The sequence below is a fragment of the Mobula hypostoma genome, chromosome 13 (assembly GCF_963921235.1).
Source record: "Mobula hypostoma chromosome 13, sMobHyp1.1, whole genome shotgun sequence".
NCBI lineage: Eukaryota > Metazoa > Chordata > Chondrichthyes > Myliobatiformes > Myliobatidae > Mobula > Mobula hypostoma.
In genome coordinates this window covers 96,747,499-96,763,006 of record NC_086109.1, presented here as the reverse complement: position 1 = coordinate 96,763,006, position 15,508 = coordinate 96,747,499, and the positions used below count along the sequence as shown (strand labels likewise).

Sequence of the window (15,508 nt, the reverse complement as noted above, 5' to 3'; positions counted from 1 at the left end):
CGGGGGTGGGAGACCAGGACCCGGACCCTGATCCGGTCGGGAGGCGGGGGTGGGAGACCAGGACCCGGACCCTGGTCCGGTCGGGAGTCGGGGCTGGTTAGAAGTTGAGTGAGACTTCAGGCGGAACGGAGGGAGCGCGGCACCGGCGGTCTGGTCACGTTCCCGGGGCGGTGGGTCCATAAAGCGGCCGGAGTCCTGAGCTGAGCGATGTGGCTACCGACATTCAGTCAAATCAAGTCGCTGTCTACAATGAAAGGCGAATCTCGGTGTTCCGAGGAGACGATGAGGGATCAGGTTATTTTACATCTGGTTCTGTGCAAGGAGAAATATTAATGCACCGTCCTGTAAAGAATACGAGGGAAATGGTCACCGTACGTGACCAGGGTAATCTGAAACCTTAAAGAACAAAACTCTGAAGGTACGAGAGAAAGTTGGCTGAGTGTATTGAGAAAAAGCATTAACCTATAAACAGTTGACAAGAAATGCCCAGCAGTTGTAGAAAGATGATTTTGCGACAAGTATACAGTGGATTCCAGTCAATTAGGACTCATTGGGACCAGGACATTTTTGGCACATTTAAGTGGCTGTCCTAATTAGCTGAAGTTCCATGGAAGTAGTTAAAAAATAATTAAAAAGAGTCAAGCTGGGTAACACATTATGTATTTAAATAAAATACAGATCAAATTAGGACACAACCAAAACTACGACAGTGCCGTAGAACTGTAGTTGGTAATAGTTATGGATGGAGGAATTAACAAAATGAACGCGGACACCTGGTGCAGATAACGGACGGCCTTCATATAGTGCTTTTGAGAACTGCATCCTCCAAATCTTCATTTTCATTGTAACGTTCAAGGTGATTGTTGGTATCTTCAAATTTTCATAGACTCTATCTTGTTGAAGTAGTGAATGTTCACTCCCAGCCATTTCTGGCATCTCCAAGCCTGAATTCTGAAACCACAGTGAGCAAAACAGTTCTGAGCACCACACATCAAAGTTGCTGGTGAACGCAGCAGGCCAGGCAGCATCTCTAGGAAGAGGTACTGTCGACGTTTTGGGCCGAGACCCTTCGTCCTGACATCAACTGTACCTCTTCCTAGATGTGCTGCCTGGCCTGCTGGGTTCACCAGCAACTTTTATGTGTGTTGTTTGAAATTCTGGCATCTGCAGATTTCCTCGTGTTTGCATTTTTAAAAACAGTTCTGAATTGTTTTACTGTTTACCTCGTGCCATCTATCGGTGACAAAAATCACAGCTTTTTGAATACAGTTACATGCAACTGAAGTAACTTTAAAATTATTCTAAGCACGGTGTAGTGTCTAACGGCCACATGATGTGCATGGAACTGACACTGGTTAGAAACTTCAGCAACAGTCTCCCGTCCCAATTAAGTGCCATAGTGTCCAAAATAAATGAAGGAAATCCTAGTTATTTTCTCAATTAATTTTTGTTCCAGATAAGCAGCTGCTTTGATTACCTGGAATCCACTGTGCATTATTTTAAAGCACACCCCAAGTACCAGATAACCCACGCTGCATTGGAATTGTGAATGTTTTGATCACAATGGCAGCATCGGAATTAGGAACAGGCCCTTCAACCTTGTCCTGTTTTTCAGTGAGATCATGTTGGTCTGACGATAACCTCAACTCTGCACTCCAGACTATATTTGGCCAATGTCTGTCCCCTTGCGTTTCAAAGTGATTTCTACTTCTGCATTAGCGGTGCTCTGCTTCCATTTCCCTTGAGGCGTGATCTGTCCATGCCCAGTCCCACAGAGCCAAGTATAAATTAATGACTGACCTTCATTTTTAAATGATCGTGCTATATAAGAGTATAAAAATTAAACACAGGAGGAGGGCATTTTGCCTTTCAACCTGTGAAGAAGTTTCTTGTGATTTCAGCACTAAATATCTTGAGATTGTGACCCCTTACTCTGGATCACAGTTACCTCATCCAACTCTGTTGGACTTTGTAAGTTCGATCAGCTTTTTTTTCCCATTTTCTCACCTTCAGGTCCTCGGTTAGAAGGTACAGGAGCCTCAGGACTCACACCCCCAGATTCAAGAATGGTTACTACTCTTCAACCATTAGGCTCCTGAACAAAAGGGGATAACTACATTCACTTGCCCATCCATTGAGATGTTTCCACAAGCAATGATCTCACTTTAAGAACTGTTTATCTCATTATCTCATGTTCTGATTGTTTATATTTGCAGTTTGTTGTCTTCTGCACTCGGGTTTGATCTTTCATTGATCCTGTTATAGTTGCTACTCTATAAACTCATTCAGTATGACCACTGGAAAATGAATCTCAGGGTTGGTTGTATCTGTACTTTGATACTAACATTTACTTCCAATTTCGTTATGTATTCGCTCACATACCCTCATACCCACCATCCCAAAATTCAGTTCTAGTTTCCCCCACAGGAGGAAATGTCCCTACATCCCACACTTCTGTGATTCCCATCCGCACCCCCAATCCTGTTTTGTAAACGAATTCCCTCACTCTGCTGGGCTGGCCTGCAGTAGGTATGGGGGCAGCCAGTCCCAGTCCAGCTCATCCTCGTTTAAGTGGAAGTCTAGTAAATCTCAGAAATGGTTCTAGTGCCTAGTCCTTCCTAAGAAGGACTAATGCAGTTAGAGATTGGTTTTGTGGGAGAAGTCACAGGGTGGTTGTAGGTGGTTGCCTCTCTGACTGGAGGCCTGTGACTAGTGGAGTGCCGCAGGGATCGGTGCTGGGTCCGTTGTTTGACATCTATCTCAATGATCTGGATGATAATGTGTTAAACTGCATCAGCAAATGTGCGGATGACACCAAGACTGGGGCATAGTGGATGGCAAGGAAAGCAGTCGAAGCTGGCAGCAGGATCTGGACCAGCTGGAAAATGGCAGATGGCATTGAACGCAGACAAGTGTGAGGTGCTGCACTTTGGAAGGACAGACCAGAGTAGGTCTTACACAGTGAATGGTAGGGCACTGAGGAGTGCGGTAGAACAGAGAAATCTGGGAAGACAGGTCCAGAATTCCTTCAAAGTGTTGTTTCAGATACATAGATAGGGTCATAGTGAAAACTTTTGGCACGTTGGTCTTCATAATTGAGTGTGTTGAGTACAGGAGTTGGTTTTATTTTGAAATTGTATAAGATGTTGCTGAGGCCTAATTTGGAGTATTGTGTGCAGTTTTGGTCACCTGCCTACAGGAAAGATGTAAATAAGGTTGAAAAAGTGCTTTCAATTCTCTTTGTTCCTCTGAGATGCATAAATCCTCCAGAAGCAACAGATTATTTGCTAATTTGTACTTGGCTTTGTGGGACTGGGCCTATACAGATCACGATTCTACCTGGTAACCTGCCAAATTCCAGATGGAAGGCATCAGGAATTGGCAACCCACCTCACTTTGACTTGTGTAGGATCTCACACAACCTTGACCAGTGACTTGGCTTCCACAACCAGTCATTGGGTATATTTAAAGTGGTGCTTGATAGCTTCTTGATCAGTCAGGGCATCAAAGGTTACGGGGAGAAGGCAGGAGAATGGAGTTGAGAGGGACAATAAATCAGCCATGATGAAATGGCAGAGCAGGCGCAATGGGCCGAGTGGCCTGATCCTGGTCCCATGTCATATGGATTATCACCTATACAGGTATGGACACCAGATAAACTTGGGTCTTTGACAGAAACGTTGAACACATATAATAGACAAGACACACCGTCCAAAATGGACTTTAGTGATGGATACAAAGACTCTACATAGACAGAAGTGCTGTACTGGAGAGCTTCCCAGTCGACTCTGGCGGGGGACAAGGCTACTGCCACTCATGTGTGGCTTTGAGCCTATTGTGGACATGAGGGAGATGTGGGGGACGAGGATCAAAGCATCTCTCATGGGTGAAGTCACCGCCTTCTGCAGTATTGATTAGTGCCTGCGATCAGTGTGAGCTGGCCTGCTGGTTTGTAGCCAATCACAGGAAGGTCAAGGGTATGTTCTGTGGTCTGGCCTGACCAATCCTCTGTTCTCTTTCCCCTCGGGGACAGCGAATCTGGTTTAGGGTGCAGGCCACGTGGGCTGATTGGGCTCGAAGGGCCTGTTACTGTTTTGTACCTCTTCACTTCACTGGAGGAGTTGTAAAAGTCCTCAAAAGAGAGAATTTGTAGACTGTCTAAGGGATGGCTTTTTAGAACAGCTTGTTGTTGAGCCCACTAGGGGATCGGCTGTGCTGGATTGGGTGTTATGCAATGATCTGGAGGTGATAAATGAGCTTAAGGTTAAGGAACCCTTAGGGAACAGTCATCACAATATGATTGAGTTCACTTTGAAATTTGAGAAGGAGAAACTAAATTCCAATGTGTTGGTATTTCAGTGGAATAAAGGAAATTACAGTGGCATGAGAGGGGAACTGGCCAAAGTTGACTGGAAAGAGACACTAACAGGAAGGACAGCACAGCAGAAAAGGCTGGAGTTTCTGCGAAAAATGAGGGAAATGCAAGACAGATATATTCCAAATTAAAAAAAAATTTAAATAGAAGAAGGACACTAGAAACCATAGAAACCACAGAAACTACAGCACAGAAACAGGCCTTTTGGCCCTTCTTCGCTGTGCCAAACCATTTTCTGCCTAGTCCCACTGACCTGTACACGGACCATATCCCTCCATACACCTCCCATCAATGTATCTGTCCAATTTATTCTTAAATGTTAAAAAAGAACCCGCATTTACCACCTCGTCTGGCAGCTCATTCCATACTCCCACCACTCTCTGTGTGAAGAAGCCCCCCCTAATGTTCCCTTTAAACTTTTCCCACCCCTCACCCTTAACCCATGTCCTCTGGTTTTTTTCTCCCCTTGCCTCAGTGGAAAAAGCCTGCTTGCATTCACTCTATCTATACCCATCATAATTTTATATACCTCTATCAAATCTCCCCTCATTCTTTTACGCTCCAGGGAATAAAGTCCCAACCTATTCAACCTTTCTCTGTAACTGAGTTTCTCAAGTCCCGGCAACATCCTTGTAAACCTTCTCTGCACTCTTTCAACCTTATTTATATCCTTCCTGTAATTTGGTGACTAAAACTGAACACAATACTCCAGATTCGGCCTCACCAATGCCTTATACAACCTCATCATAACATTCCAGCTCTTATACTCAATACTTTGATTAATAAAGGCCAATGTACCAAAAGCTCTCTTTATGACCCTATCTACCTGTGACGCCACTTTTAGGGAATTTTGTATCTGTATTCCTAGATCCCTCTGTTCCACTGCACTCCTCAGTGCCTTACCATTAACCCTGTATGTTCTACGTTGGTTTGTCCTTTCAACATGCAATACCTCACACTTGTCAGTATTAAACTCCATCTGCCATTTTTCAGCCCATTTTTCCAGCTGGTCCAAATCCCTCTGCAGGCTCTGAAAACCTTCCTCACTGTCTACTACACCTCCAATCTTTGTATCATCAGCAAACTTGCTGATCCAATTTACCACATTATCATCCAGATCATTGATATAGATGACAAATAACAATGGACCCAGCACTGATCCCTGTGGCACACCACTAGTCACAGGCCTCCACTCAGAGAAGCAATTCTCTACCACCACTCTCTGGCTTCTTCCATCGAGCCAATGTCTAATCCAATTTACCACCTCTCCATGTATACCTAGCGACTGAATTTTCCTAACTAACTTTCCATGCGGGACCTTGTCAAAGGCCTTACTGAAGTCCATGTAAACAATATCCACTGCCTTCCCTTCATCCACTTTCCTGGTAACCTCCTCGAAAAACTCCAGTAGATTGGTCAAACATGACCTACCACACACAAAGCCATGTTGACTCTCCCTAATAAGTCCCAGTCTATCCAAATGCTTGTAGATTCTGTCTCTTAGTACTCCCTCCAATAACTTACCTACTACCGACGTTAAACTTGCTGGCCTATAATTTCCCGGATTACTTTTCGATCCTTTTTTAAACAACGGAACAACATGAGCCACTCTCCAATCCTCCGGCACCTCACCTGTAGACAGCGACATTTTAAATATTTCAGCCACGGCCCCCGCAATTTCAACACTAGTCTCCTTCAAGGTCCGAGGGAACACCCTGTCAGGTCCTGGGGATCTATCCACTTTAATTTTCCTCGAGACAGCAAGGACCTCCTCCTTTTTGATCTGTACAGTCTCTATGATCTCACTACTTGTTTCCCTTAATTCCATAGACTTCATGCCAGTTTCCTTAGTAAACACAGACGCAAAAAACTTATTTAAGATCTCCCCCATTTCCTTTGGTTCCGCACATAGCCGACCACTCTGATCTTCAAGAGGACTAATTTTATCCCTTACAATCCTTTCGCTCTTAATATACCTGTAAATGCTCTTTGGATTATCCTTCACTTTGACTGCCAAGGCAACCTCATGTCTTCTTTTAGCCCTCCTGATTTCTTTCTTAAGTATTTTCTTGCACTTTTTATACTCCTCAAGCACCTTATTTACTCCCTGCTTCCTATACACGTCATACAACTCCCTCTTTTTCTTTATCAGAGTTGCAATATCCCTTGAGAACCAAGGTTCCTTATTCCTATTCACCTTGCCTTTAATCCTGACAGGAACATACAAATTCTGCACTCTCAAAATTTCTGCTTTGAAGGCTTCCCACCTACCGATCACATCCATGCCAGAGAACAACCTGTCCCAATCCACGCTTTTTAGATCCTTTCTCATTCCTTCACATTTGGCCTTCTTCCAGTTAAGAACCTCAACCCTAGGACCAGATCTATCCTTGTCCATGATCAAGTTGAAACTAATGGTGTTATGATCACTGGAACCAAAGTGCTCCCCTACACAGACTTCTGTCACTTGTCCTAACTCGTTTCCTAACAGGAGATCCAATATTGCATCCCCTCTAGTTGGTCCCTCTATATATTGATTTAAAAAACTTTCCTGAACACATTTTACAAACTCTAAACCATCTAGACCCCTAACAGTATGGGAGACCCAATCAATATATGGAAAATTAAAATCCCCTACCACCACAACTTTATGTTTCCTGCAGTTGCCTGCTATCTCTCTGCAGATTTGCACTTCCAATTCTCTTTGACTATTGGGTGGTCTGTAGTACAATCCCACTAATGTGGCTTTACCTTTCCTGTTTCTCAGCTCCACCCACAAGGACTCAGTAGACAAGCCCTCTAATCCAGGGGTCCCTAACCTTTTTTGCAGTGCGGACCGGCCGACCGGTGGGGGGGGGGGGGGATGGTTGCCAACGGACAAGAGTAGCAGTCAAATACGTTGCGTTTACCCAGAGAAAGACTACAATGACCATGAAGCCTTGCGCGGGCACCGATAATTTTTCCACAAATCGTGTTTGGCGATTCTGTTCGGAAGGGGGTGTTAATCACGACTGGAATATCGGTGATAAGTGGCTAATTTCGTTCACTCAAATCATATTGTTTCCTCGCGGCCTGGTAGCGCATGCTCTGAGGCACCGGTGGTTGGGGACCGCTGCTCTAATCTGCCCTGCCTGAGCACTGCTGTAATATTTTCCCTAACAAGCAATGCCACCCCCCATCTTTCATTCCTCTGCCTCGATCACATCTGAAACATCGGAACCCTGGAATATTAAGCTGCCAGTCCTGCCCCTCCTGTGGCCAAGTTTCACTAATTGCTACAACGTCATAATTCCACGTGTCAATCCACGCCCTCAACTCATCCGCCTTCCCCGCAATACTCCTGGCATTGAAATATATACACCTCAGAAGATTTTTACCACCACTCACAACCTTTCTATTAGTGGATTTGCTTGAACTTTTAACATCATTTATTTTCACCCCAGCCACACTGTCAGCTCTGGTACTGTGGTTCCCATCCCCCTGCAAATCTAGTTTAAAGCCTCCCCAATAGCATTAACAAACCTCCCTGAAAGGATATTGGTCCCCCTGTAGTTCAAGTGTAACCCGTCTCTCTTGTACAGGTCCCACCTGCCCCAGAAGAGGTCCCAATTATCCTGAAATCTGAAACCCTGCTCCCTACACCAGTTCCTCAGCCACTTGTTCATCCTCCAGAGCATCCTATTCCTACCCTCACTGGTACGTAGCACAGGTAGCAATCCTGAGATTACCACCCTCGAGGTTCTGCTTTTCAACTTCCTACCAAGCTCTCTATACTCACTCTCCAGGACCTCCTCACTCTTCCTTGCTATGTCATTGGTACCGATGTGCACCACGACATCTGGCTGATCACCCTCCCACTTCAGAATGTCATGCAAGCGATCAGAGACATCCTTGACCCTGGCACCTGGGAGGCAACAAACCATCCTGGATTCTCTGTCACGACCACAGAACCTCCTATCTGCTCCTCTAACTATCAAGTCCCCTATCACTACCGCTGTCCTCTTTTTCCACCCTCCCTTCTGCACTGCAGAGCCACACTCAGTGCCAGAGATCCGGCTACTGCAGCTTGTCCCAGGTAAGTCATCCCCCCCAACAGTATCCTATGCGGTATACTTGTTGTTGAGGGGAATGGTCACAGGGGAACCCTGCTCTGCCTGCCCTTTCCCCTTCCCTCGCCTGACAGTGACCCAATTTCCTGTCCTCTGCTCCTTTGGCATAACTACCTCCCTGTAGCTACGATCTATAATCTCCTCATTCTCCCGAATGATCTGCAGGTCATCCAGCTCCTGCTCCAGTTCCCTAACGCGGTTTGTTAGGGGCTGCAGTTGGATGCACTTCCTGCAGGTGTCGTTGTCAGGGACACCGGAGGGCTCCCTGTCTTCCCACATCCTGCAAGAGGAGCATTCCTACATCCTGCCTGGCATTCTCTCTACGCTAGACAATCTGAACAAAAAACTTACCAGAACCTACCCTGGCCTCTGTCTGTTTGAGCCAAAGCCGTCCCACTCTGACTCAGTCCACTCTGACGATGGCCACTGTATATGGTGGTATGCTTTTTAAACCTTGGCGCGCTACGTCACGCGCCTGCGCAGTGCAGACCCTTCTCCCCGAGCAGTTTTTAAAAAAAAAAATGACTTTTTTGACCTGAATTCTTCCGCTCACTTCTTCAGCTACTTGCTTCAACTGAAACTACCGTGGCTGACAAGTGAAATCAGAGCCAAAGTAAAAGCAAAAGAGAGGGTATACAAGGACGCCAGAGCTAGTGGGAAGATAGAGGATTGGGAAGGTTTTAAAAACTTACAGAAGGAAACCAAGAAGGCCATTAGGAAGGAAAAGATGGATTATGAAAGGAAACTAGTGACAAATATCAAAGAAGATACTAAACGCTTTTTTAAGTATATTAGTGGTAAAAGAGAGTTGAGGGTAGATATAGGACCAATAGAAAATGATGCTGGAGATATTGTAATGAGAGATGCAGAGATGGTAGAGGAACTAAATGTGTATTTTGCATCAGTCCTCACATTGGAAGACATCTGCAGTATTCCCAACATTCAAGAGTGTCAGGGAAATGAAGTTTGTGCAGTGAAAATTATGACTGAGAAGGTGCTCAGGAAGCTTAATGGTCTGAGGATGGATAAATCTGGACCTGATGGAATGCACCCTCAGGCTCTGAAGGAAGTAGCTGGAGAGATTGCGGAGGCATTGACAATTATTACAGAGTAGCTGGAGGCACATGACAAGATAGGCCAAAGCCAGCATGGTTTCCTGAAAGGAAAATCCTGCCTGACAAACCTACTGCAATTTTTTGAGGAAATTACAAGCAGGGTGGACAAGGGAGATGCAGTGGATGTAATGTACTTGGATTTTCAGAAGGCCTTTGACAAGGTGCTTCATAGGAGGCTGCTTAGCAAGATAACAGCCTATTACAGGGAAGTTATTAGCGTGGGTGGAGCATTGGCTGATCGGCAGAAAACAGAGAGTGGGAATAAAGGGATCCTATTCTGGCTGGCTGCCGGTTACCAGTGGAGTTCCACAGGGGTTGGTGTTGGGACCACTGCTTTTTATAATGTATGTCAATGATTTGGACTATGGGATTAATGAATTTGTGACTAAATTTGCCGATGATACAAAGCTAGCTGGAGGAGCAGGTAGTGTTGAGGAAACAGAGCCTGTGGAGAGACTTAGATAGTTTAGGGGAATGGGCAAAGAAGTGGCAAATGAAATACAATGTGGGAAATTGTATGGTCATGCATTTTGGTGGAAGAAATAAACAGGCAGACTATTATTTAGATGGGGAGAGAATTCAAAATGCAGAGATGCAAAGGGACTTGGGAGTCCTTGTGCAGGGTACCATGAAGGTTAACCTTCAGGTTGAGTCGGTTGTGAAGAAGGTGAACACAGTGTTGGCATTCATTTCTAGATATGTAGAATATAAGAGCAGGGATGTGATATTGAGGCTCTATAAGGCACTCGTGAGATCACACTTGGAGTATTGTGTGCAGTTCTGGGCTCCTCGTTTTAAAAAGGATATACTGACATCGGAGAAGGTTAAGAGAAATTTCGTAAGAATGATTCCAGGAATGAAAGGGTTACCGTATGAGGAAAGTCTGGCAGCTCTTGGACTGTATTCCCTGGCGTTCAGGAGAATGAGGGGGGATCTCATACAAACATTCCGAATGTTAGAGGGCCTGAACAGATTAGATATGGCAAAGTTATTTCCGATGGTAGGGGAGTCTAGGACAAGAGGGCACGAAGTCAGGATTGAAGGACGTCCATTTAGAACAGAGATGCGGAGAAATTACTTTAGTCAGAGGATGGTAAATCTGTGGAATTTGTTGCCATGAAGGGCTGTAGAGGCCAAGTCATTGGGTGTATTTAAGGCAGAGATAGATAGGTTCTTGATTAGCCAGGGCATCAAAGGGTACGGAGAGAAGGCAGGGGAGTAGGGATGACTGGAAGAATTGGATCAGCCCATGATTGAATGACAGAGCAGGCTCGATGGGCTGAATGGCCTACTTCTATAGCTTATGGTCTTATAATTGGCTAAAAAAGTGGGTTATAACAGCAAATGCAAATTTTATTTCCTTATTTTCATAATCTTAAAATGGTATACTAATATACAAGAGACTAACTATGCATTAAATATGCTGATGAAGGGTCTCAGCCCAAAACGTTGACTATTATTTTCACAGATGCTGCCTGATCTGCTGAGTTCCTCTAGCATTTTGTGTTTTGCTGTATTATATTTAATCTTTTTAAATATTTTTCAGTATCGATACTTCATTTTGTATATTAAACCAACAAAAATCCACAAGAGAAAGTTTGATTCCCATGGGGTGGAGATTGAACCAAACTTCAGTGATACCAAGAAAGTCAACACGGGCTACTTGATGTCTTCTTACAGTGAGTACACGCGGTTGGCTTGTGGATACGCTGCTCCCTCTAGTGGGCAATCAGGCTCATTGCAGTTTGGTGGAGGTCGCTGTATCCCAGTGACCTTCATCTCCCTCACTCCTGTCTTCATTCCCATGGTATCCTGCCCTACTCTGTTTCCGTGTTTCCTTACAACATTAAGTCCATGTAGCCTTACAGAACAATCCCATTCTCCTTGTTTGTTTGTTGTTCCTCTCTGTGACTTGTGATGCATTGGGTGGAAACCTTGCTGTTTCTTCAGCATTGTCTTTAACTGACTCGATGCTCAGCCCAGCACGGAAAGTATACAAGGAGCCAGCCGGATTCGAACCCGGGACCACTCGGCTTGATGTCCGGTGCAGATGCCACTACACCATCGGCCGGCTATTCCCATCATTTACCCTTCTATTTATTTCGAGATACAACAGGCCCCAGTGAGCCCACACCAGCCACACCCAATTACACCCATGTGACCACTGAACCTACTTGTAGGTTCATAGTCCGAAGACATTCCACGTCTTTGAAACGTGGGAGGAAACCAGACCACTGGGAGGGAACCCACGTGGAAGCAGTTGTACCTGGCTCACTGTGAAACCGTTACAGTTACTGCCACGTGTGACAGCAGTTGTACCTGGCTCGCTGTGAAACCGTTACAGTAACTGCACAATGTGACAGCAGTTGTACCTGGCTCGCTGTGAAACCATTACAGTTACTGCTACGTGTGACAGCAGTTGTACCTGGCTCACTGTGAAACCGTTACAGTAACTGCACAATGTGACAGCAGTTGTACCTGGCTCACTGTGAAACCATTACAGTAACTGCACAATGTGACAGCAGTTGTACCTGGCTCACTGTGAAACCGTTACAGTAACTGCACAATGTGACAGCAGTTGTACCTGGCTCGCTGTGAAACTGTTACAGTAACTGCACAATGTGACAGCAGTTGTACCTGGCTCGCTGTGAAACCATTACAGTTACTGCTATGTGTGACAGCAGTTGTACCTGGCTCGCTGTGAAACCATTACAGTTACTGCTACGTGTGACAGCAGTTGTACCTGGCTCGCTGTGAAACCATTACACTAATCCCTACACTACCATGCATACCCTTTGTCTTTCCTGTGACCTACTTACTCTTGTGTTACCTCCAGAATCTACTACATGGGGTAATTTTTAGCAGCCTATTGATCTACCAGTCTATGCTTCTGGGATGTGGGTGTGAACCCACTCAGTTAGCAAACGAATGTGCAGACGCACAGGCGAAGAATGTGCAGACACAAGGTGCATACACTTTGAAACATGGAGGCACACACACCCACACATGCACAGCCACCTTCACTCACAGGTACAGACAGACACAGCTATGCACGCTGGGACACAGACACACGTAGGCGGGCGCACATGGGCACAGACACACAGGTGAGCGCACACAGGCACAGACACACAGGCGGGCGCATGGGCACAGACACACAGGCGGGCGCACGGGCACAGACACACAGGTGGGCGCACACAGGCACAGACACAAGCAGGCGCACGGGCACAGACACACACAGGTGGGTGCACACGGGCACAGACACACAGGCGGGCGCACACGGGCACAGACACACAGGCGGGCGCACACAGGCACAGACACAGGCGGGCGCACACGGGCACAGACACGCAGGCGGGCGCACACGGGCACAGACACGCAGGCAGGTGCACATGGGCACAGACACACAAGCGGGTGCACACGGGCACAGACACACAGGCGGGCGCACACGGGCACAGACGGGGCGCACACGGGCACAGACACATGCAGGCGGGCACACGGGAACAGACACACAGGCAGGCACACACGGGAACACACAGGCGGGCGCACACGGGCACAGACAGAAACAGGCGGGCGCACACGGGCACAGACAGACACAGGCGGGGGCACACGGGCATAGACAGACACAGAGTCAGGTGTGAAGCCAGACTGCTGGAGCCGTAAGGCAGCAGCAATGTGATCTACACCACTAGGTATTGAAGGTTTATGGAGACCTGGTGCAGAAGAGGAGTTGAGGCCAGTGAAGATCAGCCATGATGACATCATGGGTTTGATGGGCTGAGTGGCCTCCAGCTGCTCCTGATTGGTGTTAAGTGATCAATGAATGGGTTCAGAGACTGGGGGGTGTAGGGTGGATGGAGGGGTATTTGAAGGAATTGTGGAGTCTGACTGGGCCTTTGTTACTTCACACGGTAGAGGTGGAAGCTAAAGGACAGTCGGATAGGATTTCAGCAGAGGAGTTGAAGAAGTTGATTTACAAACTGGAGCTGGCACAGATCTCTGAGAAACACACCCCTGGTGACAGCCTGGCTTTCTGGATCACTGAGGAAGAGATGAAAAACATTGACTTGGAGATTGGAGACACATTGCGCCTGAAAACGAGGGATGATAGCCCATTTATCTGTGAGTGCTTCTTTCTGTAACAGGCTGTTCTTGAATCTGAAACATTCAAGTGGAATTTTTCCATTTGGGAGGGCAATAAACAGTCTCCAGAACAAAAACATCTCGCTCTCGCACTCACACACGCTCGCTCGCACTCTCTCACACGCTGCTGGAGTAACTCAGCATCTGTGGCGGGGAATAAACAGTTGACGCTGCCGGCCTAGACCCTTCAGGACTGGGAAGGAATGGGGCAGAAGCTGGAATGAGAAGATGGGGGGAGTGACAGGAGTACAAGCTGCCAGTTGACAGGTGAGACCACGTGAGGGGGAAGGTGGGTGGTTGGGAGAAGGGGGAGATGAAGAGCTCTGCCCCACCATTCAGTGTAATCATGGCTTATCTGTGCTGGCCTCAGCTCCCTGCGGACGGCCCCTCTCTGATTGTGTTGGTTGTTGGTGCAAACGACACATTGTGAATGTTTTAAACTTGGCCAGCTCCATCATGGGCAGTAACCTCCCCAGCACTGGGGCATCTTCAGTGACAGCATCCGTCATTAAGGACCCCCATCACCCAGGACAAGCCCTCTTCTCAGAGGAGGTACAGGAGCCTGAAGACACATACTCAACATTTCAGAAACAGCTTCTTCCCCTCCCTGTGAACACTATTCACCTTTTTCCTCTCTTTTTGTACTACTATTTAATTTAATGTTTTTTTTACATTCATCAACAGTGGGATTGAGTTCAAGAGCTGAGAGGTAATGTTAAAGCTATATAGGACCCTGGTCAGACCCCACTTGGAGTATTGTGCTCAGTTCTGGTCTTCTCACTACAGGAACGATGTGGAAACCATGGAAAGGGTGCAGAGGAGATTTACAAGGATGTTGCCTGGATTGGGGAGCATGCCTTATGACAATAGGTTGAGTGAACTTGGCCTTTTCTCCTTGGAGCAACGGAGGAAGAGAGGTGACCTGATAGAGGTGTATAAGATGATGAGAGGCATTGATCGTGTGGATAGTCAGAGGCTTTTTCCCAGGACTGAAATGGCTAACACAAGAGGGCACAGTTTTAAGGTGCTTGGAAGTAGGTACAGAGGAGATGTCAGGGGTCAGTTTTTACGCAGAGAGTGGTGAGTGCATGTAATGGGTTGCCGGCGACAGTGGTGGAGGCAGATACGATAGGGTCTTTTAAGAGGCTGCTGGATAAGTACGTAGAGCTTAGTAAAATAGAGGGCTATGGGTAACCCTAGGTAATTTCGAAGGTAAGGACGTGTTCAGCATAGCATTGTGGGCCGAAGGGCCTGTATTGTGCTGTAGTTTTTCTGTGTTTCTATACTGTATATTCTTATTGAAAGTTGCAGTTTTATTACCATGTATTGCAATGATTGGCTGCTACACATATTCCAAGGCATAGGCCAGTGATACTAAACTGTTCTGACATTTCACCCAATGTTTTGATGTGCATGTGACAAAAAATACTAATCTTATCTGTAGCAGTTTCAGATCACTGTAACACTCAAATTCCTGATCTTTAACAGTCAGATCACTGTTTCCCTCAAATCCCTGATCTTTAATAGTGTCAGATCATTAGTTCCCTCAAATCCCTCATCCTTTACGGTGTCACATCACCATAACACTCAAATCTCTGATCTTTCATGGTGTCACATCACCTGATCTGTAATAGGGCCATATCCCTGATTTTTCAGTATGTGATGGCTGCTGTACGCTGGCTGAGTGTGATGGATTATGTATGTGATCTTTCCACACGCTGCAGTCCTACTGAAGGGTCTTGGCCTGAAACGTTGACTGTTTTCCATAGATG

General features: G+C 46.3%; 1 protein-coding gene across 1 annotated transcript in view; it reads left to right on the top strand.

Annotated features, from left to right (window-relative positions):
• Positions 1 to 15,508, top strand: part of LOC134355818 (AP-3 complex subunit sigma-2) — a 65,913-nt gene that overhangs the window by 397 nt on the left and 50,008 nt on the right. Inside the window, exons 3-4 of the mRNA XM_063066272.1 lie at positions 11,146 to 11,278; positions 13,509 to 13,715. Coding sequence (XP_062922342.1) covers positions 11,146 to 11,278; positions 13,509 to 13,715 — 340 coding nt within the window. The remainder of the gene's footprint in view (positions 1 to 11,145; positions 11,279 to 13,508; positions 13,716 to 15,508) is intronic.